This window comes from Phaenicophaeus curvirostris, chromosome 13 (genome assembly GCF_032191515.1).
Source record: "Phaenicophaeus curvirostris isolate KB17595 chromosome 13, BPBGC_Pcur_1.0, whole genome shotgun sequence".
NCBI classification, from domain to species: Eukaryota; Metazoa; Chordata; class Aves; order Cuculiformes; family Cuculidae; genus Phaenicophaeus; species Phaenicophaeus curvirostris.
The window spans coordinates 1,905,063-1,926,832 of NC_091404.1; the positions used below are offsets into that span (position 1 = coordinate 1,905,063).

General features: G+C 50.7%; 1 protein-coding gene and 1 long non-coding RNA gene across 2 annotated transcripts in view; both read right to left on the minus strand.

The window, feature by feature from the left end:
* Nucleotides 1–21,770, minus strand: part of LOC138726296 (uncharacterized) — a 147,114-nt gene that overhangs the window by 108,848 nt on the left and 16,496 nt on the right. The gene's annotated exons all lie outside the window — the stretch shown is intronic.
* Nucleotides 3,991–10,017, minus strand: LOC138726280 (carcinoembryonic antigen-related cell adhesion molecule 1-like). The gene is made up of 6 exons (XM_069867921.1): nucleotides 9,928–10,017; nucleotides 8,688–9,017; nucleotides 8,287–8,559; nucleotides 8,047–8,106; nucleotides 6,483–6,534; nucleotides 3,991–5,395 (listed from the first exon to the last, which is right to left on the minus strand). The coding sequence occupies exons 1-6, from the start codon at nucleotides 10,001–10,003 to the stop codon at nucleotides 5,392–5,394; spliced, it is 795 nt and encodes a 264-aa protein (XP_069724022.1). The 5' UTR covers nucleotides 10,004–10,017; the 3' UTR covers nucleotides 3,991–5,391.

Below are 21,770 nucleotides of genomic sequence, written 5' to 3' on the forward strand. Positions count from 1 at the left end.
CTACTTATAAATGCATCATGTAGGAACCTGGAGGTCCTGGTCCCTGCAGGGATGGCTGCGTGGGGAAGAGGGAACATCTCGGTGGTCCCATTGCCGAGGGAGTGGGCGAGCCAGGGGCTGAACCAGAGCATCACTGCCCAACCACCTCCTGCTCCCAAAGAGCAGGGGGTGCGCTAGGGGAGAGCAGAGAGAAAATGAAACCCAGGAAGCGGCCGTTGGTGCTTGTTGGTGGGAGCTCCGGAGCAGAAATAAAACAGAGGAGGCTCGGATCTGAGCAGACAGCAGCGAGCAGTGAGCAGCCCCGCAGTGAGTGGGGACGGGCCTGGAGAGGTGGAAATGGGGCTGGAGTGATGGGAACAGGGACCTGGAGTGGAGGGGCAGCTACTGGAGAGGTGGGGATGGGGCTGGAGTGATGGGAACAGGGACCTGGAGTGGAGGGGCAGCTACTGGAGAGGTGGGGATGGGGCTGGAGGGATGGGAACAGGGACCTGGAGTGGAGGGGCAGCTACTGGAGAGGTGGGGATGGGGCTGGAGTGATGGGAACAGGGACCTGGAGTGGAGAGGCAGCTACTGGAGACGTGAGGTTTGGGCTGTGTCACAACCCGGACCCACGGGCCACACGGTCGTGTCCGGCCCTGACTCGGGGGGAATTGGATTCGTTTGTCTGTGTGGCGATCCGGTGGCCAATAAGGTCACTCCCAGGGTGAATATCAAAGCAGGATTTATTTCTGGCTCCGGGAAGCATAAACACACCGAGACCCCAGGGCGCACAACAGAGACACAGGGGGCTGCAACCACCCAAAGTTACAGAAATGAATCCCCGCAAACAAACCAGGTCCCTTGGATCCAATCTGACACGCACACTATGAGGTAATGGGGGAGAGAGAGAGAGAAAGAGGGAGAGAAGGAAAGAAATCACCACGTGGAAGGCAGCAGATAATCTTGGGAACATGTGGCCCAGGTTGGTCCAATCGAAATGCCTGGAGGAGAGGGACCTGGGGGTGTTGGTTGACAGCGACTGAACATGAGCCAGCAGTGGCCCAGGTGGCCCAGAAGGCCAATGGCATCTTGGCTTGGATCAGAAACGGCGTGGCCAGCAGGTCCAGGGAGGTTCTTCTCCCTCTGGACTCGGCACTGGTGAGACCGCTCCTCGAATCCTGTGTTCAGTTCTGGGCCCCTCACCACAAGAAGGATGTTGAGGCTCTGGAGCGAGTCCAGAGAAGAGCAACAAAGCTGGTGAGGGGGCTGGAGAACAAGAGGAGCGGCTGAGAGAGCTGGGGTTGTTTAGGCTGGAGAAGAGGAGGCTGAGGGGAGACCTCATTGCTCTCTGCAACTACCTGAAAGGAGGTTGTGGAGAGGAGGGAGCTGGGCTCTTCTCCCAAGTGACAGGGGACAGGACGAGAGGGAATGGCCTCAAGCTCTGCCAGGGGAGGTTCAGGCTGGACATCAGGAAAAAATTTTTCACAGAAAGGGTCATTGGGCACTGGCAGAGGCTGCCCAGGGAGGGGGTTGAGTCACCTTCCCTGGAGGGGTTTAAGGGATGGGTGGATGAGGTGCTGAGGGACATAGTTTAGTGATTGATGGGAATGGTTGGACTCGATGATCCGGTGGGTCTTTTCTAACCTGGTGATTCTATGTTTCTATGATTCTTCCAGCCAGTGCTGGGCTGGGACCCTGCATGTCCCTGCATCCCCATGGCAGGGACCAGGATGAGGGACACGGCAAACCCAGGGAGCTCCAGCCTGAATATAACAAATCTCCTACACTGAGCCATAAACCGCATGAAATGGCTCTGAGGTCAGGCCAGAGCTGCATCCATCCTGTCCCACCTTGTTTCAGGTTATCCAGGTTATCCAGGTTATCCGATGAAAGACCTTTTGTGTGCAGAGAGGAAGGGGATCAACAAAAGCACATGGAGACACAGCCAAGGGAGATGGGGTGAAGGGAGATGGTACCAAAACAATAAATATCTGGTCACTGACTGATGAGCCACGAAGAACTGGGGGGAGAGGACAAATCTGGTCTTCACAATTGACAAGAGGAGGGAAGAAGGAGGAAGATGAGGATTTGGGATGAGGATTTTTGTCCCTGTGAGGACAGGCTGGGAGAGTCAGGGTTGTTCAGCCTGGAAGAAGCGAAGGCTGCAGGGAAACCTTAGAGGAGCTTCCAGGACTGAAAAGGGGCTCCAGGAAAGCTGGGGAGGGGCTCTGGATCAGGGAGGGCCATGACAGCATGAGAGGGAATGGTTTTGAGCTGCAAGAGGGGAGACGGAGATGAGATCTTAGGGAGAAATATTAGAAAATAACTGTTTTGGGTGAAACAGAAACTTCAGCTCCTATGCCCCCTCATGTCGCTCTGGAGTAAAAATCACTTCCTTTCCATCCAAAATGGAGGCTCCCCAGGAAAATTTCCCTATGGGACCCCCGTCTGACTCCAGATTCCCTGGCATGGATCACCCATGCAGGGAGACTTTGTCCATCACCAATCGGCCTCGCTCCTGGGAGTGATTAGCTGAACGTTATACGGGAAACATTTCAAATGATCCACATACACGGGCTGGGCAGAGAATGGAGTGGGAGCAGCCCTGAGCAGAACTTGGGGTGCTGAGGGAGGAGAAGCTCAACACGAGCCGGCAACGAGCTCTCACAACTCAGAAACCACCCGTGGCCTGGGCTGCACCCTAAGCAGTGGGAGCAGCAGGGAGGGAGGGGATTCTGCCCCTCTGCTCCGCTCTGGTGAGACCAAACCTGGAGCCCTGTGTCCAGTTCTGGAGTCCTCAGCACAGGAAGGACGTGGAGCTGTTGGAGTGAGTCCAGAGGAGGCCACAGAGATGATCTGAGGGCTGGAGAACCTCCTGTACGAGGACAGGCTGAGGGAGTTGGGGTTGTTCAGCCTGGAGAAGAGAAGGCTGTGGGGAGACCTTAGAGCAGCTTCCAGTGCTGAAAGGGGCTCCAGGAAAGCCGGGGAGGGGCTCTTCATCAGGGAGGGCAGGGACAGGATGAGGGGAACGGTTTTGAGCTGCAAGAGGGGAGATTGAGATGAGATCTTAGGGAGAAATATTTTGCTGTGAGGCTGGGGAGGCCCTGGCCCAGGTTGCCCAGAGCAGGGGTGGCTGCCCCATCCCTGGAGGGGTTCAAGGCCAGGTTGGATGGGGCTTGGAGCCCCTGATGCAGTGGGAGGTGTCCCTGCCCATGGCAGGGAGTGGGACTGGATGGGCTTTGAGGTCCCTTCCAACTCAAACCATTCCACGATTCTATGATTCATACAAGAAATTAATCACAGGTCAGCTTAATCATGGGTAGTAAAATAGTTTGAAATATAAGCATACACTTGTTTTTCTGGGTGTAATTTTGTAGTAACTTGAACTACAGACATGCTTTACCAGTAGAAATTTTTTTGCTTGGCAAACTCAGACAGGGACTCTTTTACTCAGATCACATTGAAACTCCGCGTGTCCTTACTGTCCTTCCCAAAGCTGTTCTTCCCCACCAGATTTGGCTGTCAATGCACAAAGGTATTTCCTACAGCCTGCAGAAGGCTCTTCTGATTTCAGACACAGCTACTGTGTGTAAACCCACATACAAAGGGCACCAGATAAACCTCAGACTGAAACTTCCCCTTAAAATGATCCACAGGGTGAATTCCAGAAGCATCTCTGACCCCGGTGGTATCTTCTCCCAAGCCCAGCTGTCCCTGGGACTATGGGCCGTGCCAGGGCAGCTGCTCGCCAGGTTCCTGTGACTCAGGGATCTGATGCAGACTAAAAATAACCTCACTTGGCCTCAGCACAAGGTGGTTGGGTTGGTTTTAACCCCAGCTCAGTTCCCCAAACTGCAGTTGCCACAGGAGGAACTGGGCTGCCCAGGCAAAGGAGGGGATGGGGAATCATAGAATCATAGGTTCGAAAAGACCTTTGAGATCATCACGTCCAACCGTACCTGTTCCCTACTAAATCATATCCCTCAGCACCTCATCTAGCCATCTTTTCAACACCTCCAGGGATGGGGACTCCACCACCTCCCTGGGCAGACGTTCCAGTGGGAATGCAGGAGCCAAATGACCTCCTCGGGCACAGCGGCTTTTCCCACAGAGCTGGACATTAGGGGAAATCCAGCATCTCCAATATCTGCCACCACCTGCAAACTGCTACAGAGCCTGAAGCCCACACAGGTACCAACAGCGGGGAGCACATCTCTCTGCTGGCTTTAGATTCTCCACCCGTGAAGGTAACGACAATATCACCTGGGGTAACACACACGCACTTTTATTAGCCACAATGGACATTAAAAACCACAACATCTCCCAAACGATTTACAGACATCTCTCCAAAACGCTTAGAGAAGTATTTCCTGTAAAACGCGGCTGCATTCATTTGACACCTGCGAGTGTGACACGGAGCTTGGCAACCTGCACCGAAGCCTAAAACTGAGGCTGAAATCTGGTTTACTCCACCCAAACTGCTCTGATTCTTTGAATGCTTTAATTGCAACACGAAAACCCAGGCTGCGAGATGGCCCTCTGCTGCTGGCTCCTTAATATCCTGGTTATCTCTCCTGGACAGAGTGGGCAGCATCCAAAATGGTCAAGCCATGAGCCCCTTCACTCACCTGCGATTTCCCTGTTTGCCCCCGAAAGAGATGTAGGACCTCTCGGTGACTGCTCACACCACGAGTCATGATTTCAGCCTCTCCAAGGTGCAAAGAGAATGGAGAACTCCAAGGAGAGGGAAATCCACCATTCCCCTGGCCAGGAAAGCCCTTTGCTGGCAAAGCAGGTCTACAAGCAAGACCCAAGCAACAGAAACATGCACCTGTGCTGCTCTCCATTTGCTGACAGCAACCCAGAGCAAGGAGAGGTGCCTGAACTCTCAGAGAGAAGTGAGCACCCAGCAGCCAGACCAGGGCACCCAAACCCCCTGCCCATGCAGAGACCGTGGGGACCGGCTCAGGCACAGTGCTGGATGTAGGATTGTCCCCACCAGAATGAATGATGGGTGCAAACACCCTGGCCTGATGACCTGCAAGGTTCATCACCCACAGGAGCTGGTGGCGGCTCTTACCAGGGCCACCAGCCCATCCACAAGCACTGGCCCCTGGAGGAAGCCAGGAGTGCTAAGGAGGTCTGAGCACAGGAGCAGCTGGGTCTCCAAGAGCAGCCATGCCCACCTCCCCCCACAGGGATGTGCAAAGGGACCTGGGGAAAGGCAAGACAACACAGGAATAGTCCAAGCTTGTGTTTTACAAAACCAAAAATCTTTGTGGTATTCAGCAGCTTGAGCAATTCAGAGGTGAGCCCAGAAGAGGCTGGGACAGCAGCAGATGTCCGGCGCTCCTCAGGCAGCATCCACCACCACCACCAGGGGAGGGCAGGGAGAACACAGCTGCTCAAGCTTTACCTGCAAGGAGAAGGAAGGTTTCCACCTAAGCCATCTCCTGGGTTTGGATCCTCACTTAGACCCCTCCAAGGCAGCTGCAAAGTGTCACATGCTGGCAGTGGCAGTGCTGGACTTGTGCTCTACTCTAAATTTCAGGAGCTACCTCAGCCAACTTACCCTTGGGAGGAGTCACCTGGAACTGGCCGCACAAACCAACCAGGAGCTCTCTTATTTTTGTCTGCCCACGATGTGAGATAGGGTTTCCTGTCCTTAGGGGATCGTATCCTTATCCTCACCCTCCAGGTAGCTTCAGTTAAGAGCACTCTGGGGTCACAGAGTGAGCAAACTCCCAGAAGATGTTAAGAATCACTCACTTCCCAGAAATCTCTGGAGCCCTTTGGATAATTCGAACAAAAGACCCCACTAAGGAGCACGTTTCCGAGTGGGGCTGCACAGCTTCTACATCTGCTCCACCCCAGAGGCTGCTGCAGCTTGGCTGACGTCAATCTGGAAAGCTTTACTGGAAACAAGAGCTTGGCTCCATCTGAGCCCCAGACACACTTTGGAAAAGCTGAGTGTTTCCCCTCCAGGCAAAATTCTGCTCTCCCAAAAATCACAGCCCGAGTTTTTGGCTGCTTGTGCAACAGGAGAAATTGGGATAGGACCACCGCTTATTACCCCAGTACACATGGCTTCAGGAAATACATAATGGGAGTTAAAAAGCCAGCGCAGAGGGAGAACAGGTGATGGAGCAAATGGATGATGGAGCAGGAGGAGTTTTGAGGTTCCTTGCTGCTGGTGAGCCTGCACTCCCTGCTGCTGGCACCTGCTTTGCTGAGATAGCCAGCAGTACCAGGCTCTGGGTGGAGGAATCAAGGATACTTCAAGAGCAAATCCCAGTGGGGACTGAACAGGGGGGACAGCAAATCCTTTTTGCCTCCAGAGTGGGGAGAGCAAACCCTCGGCTGCCTCTTACATCTGCAAGGAGAAGCTGGCAAAGGACCCCAAGTTCTCCCACTTGTCCAGCTTCTCAGTTCCAGCCAACGATAACTTTGGGCTCGTAGTTAAGGCTGAGGGAGCCCCAAGAGAGGAGCTGAAGGCATCTTACCTACAGCCATTGCGACACGGGCGGTCCCTGCTCCTGCACCAGACGAAGACACCTGGGGACAAAGCAGTCATCATCTCCATTAAACCCCCTAGAGATGGTGCTCCGGAAACCTTGAGCCAGGAGCGTTTGTCAGCTGGTGTTTGGGGTCTGGAGGAACCACCCCTGCCCATCTCCCTGCTGCCCCACTGTTCGCCCCAGCCCAGCCGATGGTGGGGGAGCAGAGTTGGCCACCAGCTCTGGTGACATGTGGGCAGGTACAGGGGAGCGTCGCGAGGACAATGAGAGCAGGAACACACCATGAGCTTCCCCAGCACCTACCCAGCGCCTGGAGGCTTTGCACAGGAAAAACCTGAAAACTTTGTGCAATAGCAAAACATCCACAGAAACCACCTGGGGAGAACCTCCCACTTCTCTTTTACACTGCCAGAGCCTCTTCTCAGGTCCAGACTTGGCTGCTTCTGTTTTCTTTCCCCACTCCAAGTGTGCTGTTTTTAATTTGAGAATTAAAATCCCCACTTTGCCTCCAAAAAAGAAGGAAAAGTGAAGCCACCGAGTTAGGAAGCAAGTTTCCTTTCTGTGGGCAGCTCACAGCTGGGGGCGCTCAGTGCTCTGACCCTACAAGGGATGCACAACATCCCCCAGAGCCATGGGACTTTGCAGGGGGGTGACCCAGATAAGAAAAGTAAAGTTGAATCTCACACCTGCTCTGGACACACAGGAGGCGTTTCATGACCACCTTCCCTCCCACGCCTGGGAGCAGGAAGGCAATGGAAGGCCACTGAGGACAACATCACCTCTGCGGATTGGGGACACTCGGCATGAAACGAGGGTAGTGACAAAGCCACAGCCCCTGCGCACGGGTTGCATGGGTGGGAAAACCTCTACTCTGCTCTTCTGAGGCCCCACCTGGAGAATTGTCTCCAGCTATGGACTCCTCAACATAAGAAGGATGTGGAGCTGTTGGAGTGAGTCCAGAGGAGGCTACAAGGATGATCCGAGGGCTGGAGCACCTCCTGTACGAGGACCGGCTGAGAGAGCTGGGGTTGTTCACCCTGGAGAAGAGAAGGCTGTGGGGAGACCTTAGAACAGCTTCCAAAACCTGAAGGGGGCCACAAGAAAGCTGAGGAGGGACTTTTTACAAAGGCCTGGAGTGACAGGATGAGGGGGAATGGCTTTAAATTGGAGAGGGGCAGATTTAGACTACACCTAAGGAGGAAATTCTTCACTGTGAGGTGGGGAGGCTCTGGCCCAGGTTGCCCAGAGAGGCGGTGGCTGCCCCATCGCTGGGGGTGTTCAAGGCCAGGTTGGCTGGAGCAGCCTTGCTCCAGTGGGAGGCGTCCCTGCCCATGGCAGCCCTGTTGGAATTAGATGATCTTGAAGGCCCCTTCCAACTCAGATCATTCTACAATTCTATGAAACCCCAGTCCCAGCAAGGACGAGCCCCATCAGCCAGCACAGCTCCTCTCACCCCATCCCTTCTCTCACGCAGCGCCTGCGGCAGCGCCCACCAGCAATGCAGCCAGACAGCCAAAAAATATGGTGAGGAGTCATGCCCAGCACTAACCTGCGAGTGAGCCGACAAAAACACACACCAGGGTCATTGGCAACACCACATTTGCAGCATCTGCAAAGGAGAGGATCCACAGCTCCTGCAGCTAGACCAAATTAAACCCTTTTCCCACACCCTCCAAGCAAAAACCTGCCACTTGGCACAGGGAAAAGGAGACACTGGGTGAGATGATACCATTTGGAGACTCTTTCCCCCGTTTCTTTCCCTGGGCATCAGGAAGAAATCCCCACTTACTCTGGACATGGAGCAGGAAGGAGGTTTCATTCTGGCTGACTTCGTTGCGGACCACACAAGCGTAATAGCCACTGTCATTCATCGACGCTTTAACGATGCACAGGGTGGTGGTGTTGTCAACAAACTGGATGTGGTCACTTCCCAGCAGCAGCTCTCCATTTTTCTTCCAGCGGTACAAGTCTGCCTTCCCTCCCAGGACGTTGCAAACCAGTTTGGTGCTGCCTCCTGCCTTCACCGATGAGTTCCCCACAATTTCTGGCTCAGACAGCGGTTCTGGGAGACATGGAGGGACAGTCAGCATTGAAACCAGCGGCTCCCCAGATGCCAGAACCGAAGCACCTTCCTCCGCAGCGATTCAAGCTCTCCAGCTGTGGCAGAGGGTTTGCTATCTCATCACTCACCCACAACACGCAGCTGGAACCAGCCCGTGGCCTCTGACTCGGACCGGAACCGGTACAGCCCATCATCTCCCTGCTGCAGCACCATCTGCAGCGAGAAGTCCGTTTCATTGAACTTGGTGCGATTCTCGTAGGAACGAGACGTGTTGGCGGGTCTGTTGAAAGCATAACTGACGATAACTCCTTCCTGCGAGTCGGTTTTGTATTCCCAGAAGACGACTTTGGTGGCATTCGGCAGCGGGACAGTCAAAAGCACAGTGCAGCCCACGGCCGAGACCAGCCTCTCTGGTGTGGGGCTGAGGTCAGCGGAGTAGCATGGAGAAAGCGTGCGGGCTGAAGAAGAAACGAGCTGTCACTATAGAGCGCCTGAGATTCAACTTTGCCTGCCTGGGAGGTGGCTGCCAAAACCCTCCCTGGCTCAGCTGCCCCACAAAGGCGGCGTAGGGGACTTATTTCTGGATTTAAGCAGCAACATGGAAAAGCAGGAGGTCCTGGTGGATGCATGCGAGCTCCCTTCCTATCTCTTGTCAAAAAATGCAGCTCTCTGCCTTAACTTGTGGATCTGCACAGCTCCAGCAGCTCAGACCTGAGCTGGGAGAGCCGACTGCTCCCAGCTCACACCCGGGCAGCCTTTTTCCTCCCTCCCTCTCTGCCAGAGGCACAAACCCAGGGGTGACCAACGTAAGGCACCCTCACCATGCACAAAAGCTTTCCCATACGATTCACTGGCAAGAACTTGCCCTAAGAGATGGGAAAGCCCACAAGCACCTTCCCAATCATCCTTGAAAACACCCTTAGCTCAGTGGGAGGTGTCCCTGCCCATGGTCAGGGGTGGAACTGGATGGGCTTTGAGGTCCCTTCCAACCCAAACCATTCCATGATTCTACAATTCCTCTGCTTCTCCTTTTTCCAGAGAGAGCAAGGGAAGATCTCTCCTTTATCTCTCCCATGACTTGTCAAACCAAAACCAATCTCAAGTCAGCAAAAACAAGAACAAGCCAGGAAAGCAAAGTGAGAGCGATGGGAAGCTTAACAAATTCCCTTCCAGCCCAAACCACTCCATGATCCTATGAAAAGCTTTTCACCAGGAAAAAGATGGGATTAAGGAGTGCCCAGGCCTGGGACTTGTCTTTGCTTCTCACCAAAGGAGCCAGGAAAAGATTCCTGACCCCTTAAAGAGAGAGGAGAGGGAGAAGGACAGGGAGAGGGAGGGAGGGAGGGGGGAGAGGGGACAAACACTCGCCTGTGACCCCCGCGCTGGCTGCGGGGCTGCCGGGGCTCGCCAGGACGAGGAGGAGGAGGAGGAGGACGGGCAGCATCAGCGGCCGGAGCGGCGGCGGCTCCGCAGGGGACGGGACGGAGGCACCGGGACCGCCCCGCAGTTCTGCCGGCTCTGCCCCGGCTCCTCCTCCCGCTCCTCTGCCTCCTCTCCTCCCCACTTCTCCTCTGCCAGTTCTTCTCTTCTCCTCTCCCTCTCCTCTCCCACTTATTCTCCTCTCCCACTTATTCTCCTCTCCCACTTACTCTCTTCTACTTCTTCTCCTCTCCCACTTCTTCTCGTCTCCTACTTCTTCTCCTCTCCTTCCCCACGTCTTCTCGTATCCTCTCCCAATTCTTCTCCTCTCCTCTCCCAGCAGAGGGCGCTCCTGGTGCTTTGGTGGCCTCCCAGTGTCCCTCCAATTGCTGCTCTAAATGGATTCAAGAGGAAAGCTGGGAAGGGGCTCTGGATCAAGAAGGGCAGGGGCAGGATGAGGGGGAATGGTTTTGAGCTGCAAGAGGGGAGATCGAGATGAGATCTTAGGGAGAAATATTTTGGTGTGAGGGTGGGGAGGCCCTGGCCCAGGTCTCCTAGAGCAGTGGTGGCTGCCCCATCCCTGGAGGGGTTCAAGGCCAGGTTGGATGGGGCTTGGAGCCCCTGATCCAGTGGGAGGTGTCCCTGCCCATGGCAGGGGGGTGGAACTGGATGGGCTTTGAGGTCCCTTCCAACCCAAACTTCAGCTCAGCTGAAGTGCATTTACACCAATGCATACAGCATGGGGAATAAGAAGGAAGAGCTGGAAGCTGTTGTAGGGCAAGGAGCCTATGATGTCGTTGCCATCACGGAAACGTGGTGGGACGACTCATATAACTGCAGTACAGCTATGGTGTGTACAAACTCTTCAGGCGGGATAGGAAGGGTAGGAGAGGAGGCAGGGTATCCCTCATTGTAAGGGAGGACTTAGACACCATTGAGATGGATTGTGGTGATCAGGAGATTGAGTGCTTGTGGGTTAAAATCAGAGGAGCCCACCAGAAGATTGATTTTGTGATGGGAGTCTGTTACAGACCACCCAGCCAAGGAGAAGCAGCTGATGAGCTCTTCTATAAACAGCTGGGGTTAATCTCTAGATCAATGCCTCTCATTCTTGTGGGAGACTTCAATCTTCCTGGTATCTGCTGGAAGTACAATAGAGCAGAAAGGAAGCAGCCCAGGAGGTTCCTGGAGTGTGTGGAAGACAACTTCCTTGCACAGCTGGTGAATGAACCAACCAGGGAAGGTGCCCTCCTGGACCTGCTGTTGGTGAACAGAGAAGGCCTTGTGGGGGATGTGGCAGTAGGTGGACGCCTAGGACAAAGTGATCATGAGATGATAGGGTTTTCTGTTCTAGGTGAAGTGAAGAAGGTGGTTAGTAGGACAGTAGCATTAAATTTCCAGAGGGCAGACTTTGAACTCTTCAGAAGGCTGGTTGGCAAAGTCTCATGGGAGACAGTACTTAAGGGCAAGGGAGCCCATGAGGGCTGGGAGCTCTTCAGAAAGGAAATCCTAGCAGCTCAGGAGAAAGCCATCCCCGTATTCCGGCAAAAAAGCCGGCAGGGGAGAAAACCAGCTTGGTTGAGCAGAAAGATCTTGAGGGATATCAAGAGGAAGAGAAATGTTTATGGGCTCTGGAAGAGGGGACCATACAGTCCCTGCTGGACGCAGAAGGAACAACAGTGACAGGGGATGAGAACAAGGCTGAGGTACTTAATGCCTTCTTTGCCTCAGTCTTTAACTGTAAAGAAAGTTGTTCTGTCTGTGTACAAACCCAGGAGCTAGAGGAGCAAAATGAGGCTCCCATGATCCAAGAGGAGGTGGTCAGAGCCTTGCTAGCCCGACTAGACACCCACAAGTCTATGGGGCCGGACGGGATTCACCCTAGGGTACTGAAGGAGCTGGTGGATGTGCTGGCCAAATCCCTTTCCATCATCTTCCAACAGTCCTGGCTGACTGGGGAAGTCCCACTGGACTGGAGGCTGATGTTGTGCCCATCTACAAGAAGGGTCACAGGGAGGATCCAGGGAACTCCAGGCCTGTCAGTCTGACCTCAGTGCCAGGGAAAGTCATGGAGCAGGTGATCTTGAGTGCTATCATGAAGCACATGGGTGATCACATGGGTGATCAGGCCCAGTCAACACGGGTTCACAAAAGGCAGGTCTTGCCAAACTAACCTGATCGCCTTCTATGACAAAGTGACTCGGCTGCTGGATGAGGGAAAGGCTGTGGATGGATCTTCCTGGACTTCAGCAAAGCCTTTGACACAGTTTCTCACAGCATTCTGCTTCAGAAACTGTCACCTCTGGCCTGGACAGGCGCACACTCTCCTGGGTGGAAAACTGGTTGGATGGAGGGCCCAGAGAGTGGTGGGAAATGGAGTTAACTCCAGCTGGAGGCCAGTGACAAGTGGGGTTCCCCAGGGCTCAGTGCTGGGTCCAGCCCTGTTCAATGTCTTCATCAATGACCTGGGTGAAGGCATCGAGTGCACCCTTAGCAAGTTTGCGGACGACACTGAGCAGGGTGGAAGCTGGATCTGCTGGAGGGTCAGGAGGCTCTGCAAAGGGATCTGGACAGGCTGGACCACTGGGCTGAGACCAACGGGATGAGGTTTAACAAGGCCAAATGCCGGGTCCTGCACTTGGGGCACAAGATCTGTGAGTCTGGATCAAGCTCTTTTCTCGTGTACAGCTCGCTAGACCCAAGAGCAGATCTGGGGAGTTGTTGGTGCTGGCAGGGGAGCCTGGGACCATGCTGGGTAGCAGCAGCAGCGATGTGGCTGCAGGTGACACGGGAGGAGCAGGTGAGCTTCTGGCATTGGTTTCAGCAGGGCAGCAGCCCCGTTGCTCAGAATCCAAGGTCTGAGCAGTAAAAAGCAACTCTGGAAAGGGAGAGAAACCGTCTCCAAAGCATTGTCTTTCTTGAGTAAGGCATGAGCCGCACGGATGGGATGGGTGACAGTGGGCTCCTGCCTGCAGCAGCACAGGGTTCCCTCTGCTCGCTCTGCTTAATGTTTTCCTGTTGCTTCAGCAAGTCCTGCCTCCTACAGCTCTCTGAGTCCTTCTTACTGAAGGAAAGAGTGGATTGTTTTCCCTTTTTCCAGGCTTGGCTACTACCTGGTGGCTGGGTGAGGTGTCCTGTGGTGTCTTGGGACAGATACGCATCAGGGCAGAGCCAGGGCTGCCAGCGGAGTCTGCACGCATGCAGTGCTGGGGTCACAACCCCAGGCTTGCTTTCTTTGTCGGCTTTATTTATAAGGTCCCAATAAATCATTTCCTGGGTGTAGACATGTTTATCAGCGTGGATTTCCTCCTCCCTGCTGCCAACTTGTTCTGGGCTTGGAACTTGAAAATAAAACAAACTCTTGCTTGGAAGGGGAACAAAAGACCTGGAGGTAGTGATGAACTGGTTAATAACAACAGAAGGAGGGGCGAAAATGGATTGCAGCCCCAGAATTTATTTTGTGACAAAGGGAGCGTGTGAACGCCCCTTGGCTGGTGTGTTTGTCTGCCCTGAGTTGAAAGCAGAGCTTTGTGGCGGTGAGGATAAAGACAGAATTTGGCAGCGACTACAAGGAAGCTGTGCGTGTCCGGATCCCATCGACACGGCGGGGCCCTGAGAAATCAGGTCAGCCTGAAAATGTTATCAGAGCTGCAGTCGTCCCCCACCCCTACGTATTTTTTGTAACAAGAGGAATGATAGGCTGAAAGAGTTGGGGTTGTTTAGCCCGGAGAAGAGAAGGCTGCAGGGAGACCTTAGAGCAGCTTCCAGTGCTGAAAGGGGCTGTGTGAAAGCTCGGCGGGGACTTTTTACAAAGTCATAGAGTGATAGAACAAGGGGGAGCGACCTTTCAGTGCCTGAAGGGGCTACAAGAAAGCTCACAAAGGCTTGGAGTGATTTGAGGAGGGGCAATGGGTGTAAACTGGAGAGGGGAAGATTTGGCCTGGACATAAGGAGGAATTTCTCACGATGAGGCTGGTGAGTGTTAGGAATGACTACACTGCCAGGCCAATTCAGCAGTGAAGTATTTCATTATCAAGGGATGGGGAGCTGGGTATTACAATCATCTTTGAGAGTGTTCCTCCATGCTTGCTCATTTAGTTTCGAGAATGTTCCTTCATGCATATTCATTTAGTTTCATGAATATTACAATCGTCTTTGAGAATGTTCCTTCCCCTTAGTGCACCCAGCCCCTCCCAGATGGCCCAGGGCATCTCAAGAGCTGCTCCCCAAGACTCTGCGAACACAGACCCCCCCATCCCCACACCCCAGTCTGCACAATCCAATACAGCTAAACCCTGCACAAATGTTAAACCGTGAATTTGAAGATCAACATTCACAACTTCACAATTGCTGCCATTCCCTGTCATGCTGACACGAATCTCCTTAATATCCATTCTCACAATCCCTCCCCTTCTTTTCTAATAAATTGATTCACGTCTGTCTTTCAAAGTTGGAGAGAATTAATCTTGTATCTTCATCTTCTTTGCTCTTCTTTAAAACTTTAATTTGTGTCTTTTTGCCCTGTTTCTCAGGATTATCAGCTGAAATTATGGAAAAGGTGGCTCTTTCAACTATTTGTTTCACTAAATTACTTATTAACAGGATACAACATGGGAGGAATAGAAGGATGGACATCAATACAGTTATTCCTAGGATGATCCCTTTTAACCCTCCAAAATTCCACCAATTGTCTTTCCACCATTTATCAAGGTTAATTCCGTTCCAAGTTTGGATGGGCACATGAGCTATTTTTTTTCATGTCGTCTACCAACTGTTCAATGGCTTTTCCTTCCTCATCAATCTGTAAACAACAGTTAGTGAGATTGAATTTCCCACAGACTCCTCCTTCTTGGGCTAGGAGGTAGTCTAAAGCTAATCTATTTTCATAGAATCATAGAATAACCAGGTTGGAAGAGACCCACCGGATCATCGAGTCCAACCATTCCTATCAATCACTAAACCATGCCCCTTAGCACCTCGTCCACCCGTGCCTTAAACCCCTCCAGGGAAGGTGACTCAACCCCCTCCCTGGGCAGCCTCTGCCAGTGACCAATGACCCTTTCTGTGAAGAATTTTTTCCTAATGTCCAGCCTAAACCTCCCCTGGCGGAGCTTGAGGCCATTCCCTCTCGTCCTGTCCCCTGTCACTTGGGAGAAGAGCCCAGCTCCCTCCTCTCTACAACCTCCTTTCAGGTAGTTGGAGAGAGCAATGAGGTCTCCCCTCAGCCTCCTCTTCTCCAGCCTAACAGGCTAATTTTGATATACCGCTATTCTTATTTTTGTATTTTGTTTGGCCACTAGGGGGAGGGCATCCCCTGTTTTATTGGCAATAATTTCTAGTATAGCTTGTAATCTAATTATTCGATTCAGCATGTATATAGGTGTTCGATATCCCCATGACCCATCCTTGGCCCAAGTAGCTGGATCACCGTACGCAATGATTCTTTCAGGTGGCCATTCGTTTTCCTTCCAATTTCCTATTGCTAATTCTCATTTTTCACGATTTATGTAAACTTGTACATCCAATTTTTCTCCTTTGTTTAAGGGTAACAGGAAAAAGCTAGGTCTTATGGTTCCTAATGTACACGTGCCGATCCAATTAGGTGGAAGTATGGAATAAGCATACTTTCCACATATCCAATACTACCCCCAGGGAGCTTCCCATTTTTCATTTAAGGCCTTTCCCAAAGTCCAATCTTTTCCTTCTTTAGCTAAAGTTTTAGGTGTTGCCCAAGCCGTCCAGTTTGATTGAGTATCATTCCATACATATACTCCTTCACACACCCAATCTCCTACTGGTCTTTTCCCTGTCGGCTTTTACCAACACGTCCTACCGATGATACTGGTTTGGAGGGCCCGTTGCTGAGCCCTCCCTGGGTCGGTATTGTTCCATCCGCTAGGATCCAAGAGATTTGACTCCTGAGATTCCCAAGGCCATCACACCCCCATATTGGTCCCTCCACACACACAGCAATTGGTGACATTTAAAGATTTAGCTATGTTTTCCTCAAGATTTGTAAACAAGTTCTGGGCAACTGAGGGAATGTCATATTTGACTCCTGTGGCCATTTCCTGATAAAATGAATGAAATACTAGTTTGTTTTGCTCTTGATCTCTACGTTCTTCTTTAACTATAACGTTAATTATAGTTCCAGGATCCTTTCCCCTACCTTCAATCTGTATACCATACATTGTTTCCTTTCTACCCATTAGAACTTCTGGATTATATATAGTACAATTTACAGGAGTACAACTAGTAGCTGTGCAATTTGAGAGACTTATGGCCTGCACCAATAGTGCCTTCAGTTTCCCAGAGTTCTGATCAAGGGATGTTTCTCAAGGATTTTTATCCCAAGTAGCACATACAACACAATCCCAGCCCGGACAATAATTCCAATCTTCAGCGTTATAACATGGGCCATAAGGGTCACACATGTGCTTATTACTGTTCATATAATAACGCCGCCAGCTCAGGTCTCCAGTTTCCCTGTATCCAGGTATTTTGGTCTATGGCTTTGCATACATCGAATATTATTGATATAGGGCTTTTGATATTGATAATTTCTGTCTTTTCTATTAAAATCCCTTTTTTCCCCTAATTACCAAGTGCCATTTGTTGGGATTCATCCAGGGATCATAACAGACAATTGATCCACTAATATTACACTGGTGATAAATAGTCGAATTCAGTTTACAACTTTCAATTTTGGTGCCTGTACAAATATAATGGGCATGGTACACCAATGTCTGGGTAATTACATTTCCTTGTCTTGTTTCCTTTATGCAAGAGGTGCATTTTGATTCCTCTCTGGATGTAGCGACTAGTAGAAGCGTGACTAAGGTAATTTCTCTTAAGTGAGGTCCGGTATGGGATCCGTTTCCATACCCAAGGACTATGGGTTTGCCTCCCATGTTGGACTGATCTTAGGCAAACGGTAATCCCAATCTGGTCTTGCCCTCTCTCTCCGAACTATGTTGCTTGAGTTTGGTCGTACCACCCCTGAAACTGTTTTTAGTTCCTTACCAGTCTTGCAACAGTAAATTCAAAAATGTGTGTCCACCTCATAAATCAATACCATTCAACCAAATATCACTTGTGTCACACTTGTGGCCACAATGTGCTATCACATATCCACAACATTTACACAGTTCAATATTTGCTGTCCTGTTCCATGCAAATAAAAGTTTAATTACTCATCAGTGTCTTCCGTAAGGTGTCGTGTGTCCCGTGGCGGTGATGTTACAGTCCATTCAGTGGGTGGCTCCACTGGTCCTATAAACCTGGTTGTGTGGGTCCACCCCCGTTCAGCCGTGGGGACGGCCGTTTCTGTAACTAAAAGAATGAGAAAAGGACCTTCCCACTTTGGGGTCAGGCTCTCTTCTTTCCAACACTTTACTAATACCCAAGTCCCAGGTTTTATCTTATGAATGCTCATCCCTAATGGTGTTGATTGAGCAATCCACCCCAGTTTGTGCATCTCGCTCAAGCGTCTTGCTATAACTGAGATGTGTTTTTGTATTGTCATATCCTCAATATCTGGAGTTGTAATCAGCCCCATGCACAAACAAGGCAGTCCATATAACATTTCATAGGCAGCTAGGCCTGTATCACTACGGGGTTGAGTTCGAATATTTACTAGTGCTAACAGTAAGCATTTTACCCAAGACATCTGTGTTTCAATCATCAATTTAGTTAATTGTTATTTAAGAGTTTGATTCATTGGCTCAGCTTGTCCTGAACTTTGGGGGTGCCATGGGGTATGCAAGTTCCATCTTACCCCCAGAGCTCGTGTTACTTCTTGCAAAACTTTGATGTTAAATGGGTGCCTCAGTCAGAATCGATAGCATACACCAAGCCGAAGTGAGAAATTATCGATTTTAATAGTATTTTTGCCACAAATTAGGCTGTTGCTCGGGTGGCTGGAAAGGCTTCAACCCAATGAGTTAGTTGATCCACGATAACTAACACATATTTCCATTTACTTCCCTTGGGTAGTTCAGCATAGTCAATTTGAATCCTTTCAAATGGTCTATAAGCCAGGTCCCTGCCACTTGAAGGTGTTTTCCTCATTGCACCTTTATTTACTTTTTGGCAGATAGGGCACCCTTGGGTTATTTGTTTTGCTATCTCAAAAATCCCTATGCATCCAAAAGATTTTAAATATTGATTACACAGTGCCCTCGTTCCCCAATGGGTTTGCTCATGCAATCTATTTAATATTCTTTGACCTACCGATCTTGGCAATATTTCTCTCCCATCTGGCAAAATCCACTTATTCTCCTGTAACACTGCCCCTAAATCTTGCACCAGTCAGTAGGTGCTATCATTTTTCTTAACAGGCAATATGGGCGTATTATGAGGGGGCATACAGGGCTCCAGAACACCCTGTTGCAACAATTTTTCTATTATAGGTTCTAGTCCTTTTCATCCCTCAAGGAAAATGGGGTATTGTCAAATCTGAATGGGTTGTTCTGGGTCAATAATAGTAATTTTAACAGGTGGCATTGGGATCTTTCCCATATTTCTAGGACCTGCCCAGACTTGAGGGTCTGTTTTCTCCTGGTCCGTTTCCGTTAATTTCATGATTTTTATCTGGTTTACCTTTATAAGGTCTTCACTCGCTATTACCCCGATCCCTAAGGCTACCATAAGGTCTCTTCCCAATAGATTATAGCTTGCCTCAGGGACCACTAATAAGTCACTAACCACATATTTAGCTCCTGTCTCAATAAAAACATCTTTTATTATCGGTACTTTAAATGCTTCCCCTTTCGCTCCAATTACTTCTAATGTTTCATTCCCAATTTTTCATCTCTCAAGGACCTTCAGAATTGTGGATTTTTCAGCCCCTGGGTCTACTAAAAATTCCCATATTTCCCGCTGGGGTCCTATTTTCAATCTTATAAATGTCTCTCCATTTGGTTTTGACCCCAGGAGGTAAGAGCCCCTGACCCCTCTATTGTTCTTGTGCTTGAAATACTTTTTCGTCTCTCTTTCTCTCTAAACGATCCACTACCTGGTGTCCCATTTTCTCGCAATAAAACTGTTCTTGCCCCCTGGTGGTGGCCCTGATCCTGTCCCCATCGGATCTGGAGCTTTATTACAATTTCTTGGAGGTGTTTGAGACTGGTGAACAGCGCACACTAACACTTTTGCTTTTGCCTTCGCCTTTTCCTCATCCTTCCGGACATAAAATTTCTGCGCCTTCCGCAGCAGTTCCTGTAATTTACTGATGAACTGGGTTTTAACTAATACTTCCCCAGCAGGAGAAGTAGGATCAATTCCTGAATATAAAGCCAGGTTTTTTCTCAACCTCTCCAACCATTCTGTTGGTGACTCATCTTTCCCCTGGTGCTCACTAAAGCCCTCACTGTTGTTCTGGCCTTGGGGTACGACTTCTTTAATTCCTCGAATTATAAGACTGCGTCGATCAGACATCTGCTGTCTGTCAGTCGTGTTATTATGATCCCAATTAGGGCCTTGATGAGGCCATTTTTGGTCACCCGGGTCTCCATTCTGGTTTTCTTGTTCCCACAATCTAATCCCTGCCACCCGGATCATTTGCCTTTCTTCTTGACTGAATAAAATACTTAGGATGGACTGAATCTCATCCCAAGTGTGTGTTGGGTCCCAAAAACTGGTCTAACCTTTCGGAAACCCCTATCAGAAACCCCTATCGGATCTTCTAATAACTTCCCCATCTCTTTCTTGAATGCTTGAACCTCCCCTCCAGATAGGGCAGCATTCACAAATCCTATGCCTCCACGGTTCCCTCGCAAAGGTACCTCCCATAATGGATATAACTGAGCCATTGCTTCCCTTTTCCCAATTCTTCAGTGTTTTTATGAAGGTTCCGCCGCCTTCTTAAAGGGGACAGAGTCCCTGTTGGGTATGGAGGAGTGGGAGCCTGAGGAGGTGGCCTTTCCTGAGCTGGTGGCGGAGGAGGGATCCAAGGGATCCCATTTTGGAGGCTCCTCATCTTTTTCTGATAATGGTGTCTCAGTAATTTCTTTCTTGAGTTTGAAAATCTTAGTGGGCCCTTCCAACGTGCCGCATAATCACTTTCCTCTTGATTAAAGGGTTTCTTTGAGTTTACGTATAAGTTTAGAGCTTGACAAATCCATCCCACAAAGGATCCAAACTTTGGCCAAAATACCTTACCCGGCCTCATCTCCTCCTTAGCCCATTTCTCCATACAATATCTAATCACCTGTTCTTTTCTCCCTTGCTAACTTATTCCCTTTCCACTCCTTCAACTTAAGCCCTAGTGGACTATACTGTGGAATATTTTCAACCGTACCACCCTTACCCCCTTTTTTACTGTTTTGTTGTCCCATCTTGCACGCTTTCTATCGTTTCGTCCCTTCACCTGCCACTTCCCTCATGGGAGAGTGGAACCAAGGTTAGAAGGACTCCGCACTCGCTTTGTAGCTACGGTACATCTCACACACACATTCGATCATACTTTCGTTTGGTCCTGGGGACCCCCCCTGTCTCAGGACCCTTCTTAGGGAGTTTGGTTCTGGAGAACCCCCCGGTATCAGGACACCTCCCTACCCCCAACCCAGCGATATACTCACAACTCCAGCCATCCGGATGTCTTAATTGGGTCTTCGTGTGCACCAAAATTATGGGGAATAACTGTACTATTACTTTTATTATTATTACCCAGGAATCCCCAAAAATCTTCCTTCGCCTGAACCCGGACCCAAAATATCCAGACTTTATGCTCCAAATAGGGAGCTGTAGGCACCTTGCCTGGGTATTCTGAGCCCTAAGTGAGACTCAAAGGAGGATCCCAGACGAGCCCCCAAAATTTGTTATAAATGACTACACTGCCAGGCCAATTCAGAAGCAAAGTATTTTATTATCTGGGGATGAGAAGCTGGATAATACAGCACCGGGTGTGCGGGGAGCTCCTGCCCCACCAACACGCACACTAAACCATGCTGGCCACACCTTTTTATACATTTCATAGAATCACAGAATCATAGAATCACCAGGTTGGAAGAGACCCACCAGATCATTGACTCCAACCATCACTAAACCATGTCCCTCAGCGCCTTGTCCACCTAGGGACTCTCAAGAGCTGCTCCCTGAGGCTCTGTGAACACAGACATCCCCATCCCCATGCCCCCGTCTGCACAATCCAATACAGCTAAATGCTGCACAAATATTAAACAGCGAATTTTGTCAAATGCTTAAACTTGAAGATCAACATTCAGAACTTCACAGTTGCCACCATTTCCTGTGATGCTGACACGAATCTCCTTAATATCCATTCTCACATGAGGTCTTGGCCCAGGTTGCCCAGGGAAGTGGGGGCTGCCCCATCCCTGGAGGGGTTCAAGGCCAGGTTGGATGGGGCTTGGAGCCCCTGATCCAGTGGGAGGTGTCCCTGCCCATGGCAGGGGGTGGGACTGGATGGGCTTTGAGATCCCTTCCAACCCAAACCAATTCTATGACTCTATGAAAGGGCAAGGAAGGCGTAGGAGCTGTCACCTGCAGGGATGAGGTGCCCAGTGGAGCTGGAGCAGCTTTTGAGCCAGAGTAGCTTTCAGTTTAGGGTGTTTCTTTTGTTTTCTGTGAGGTTCTGAGTTTGGTGGATGTCAAGGAAAGGGCCCCGTGAAGTGCTGACCCACCCTCCCTTTGGCACGGGGAAGCAAGCCGCCCTTGCCGGGTAGGAGTAGGTGTGTACGTGGCGTGCTGGCACCCATCGGGGTAGCACCCCTCCTCTTCCCCGAAGCCACACATTCCTCCAGGCAATGTGAGCAAGCAGCCTGGCACCCGCC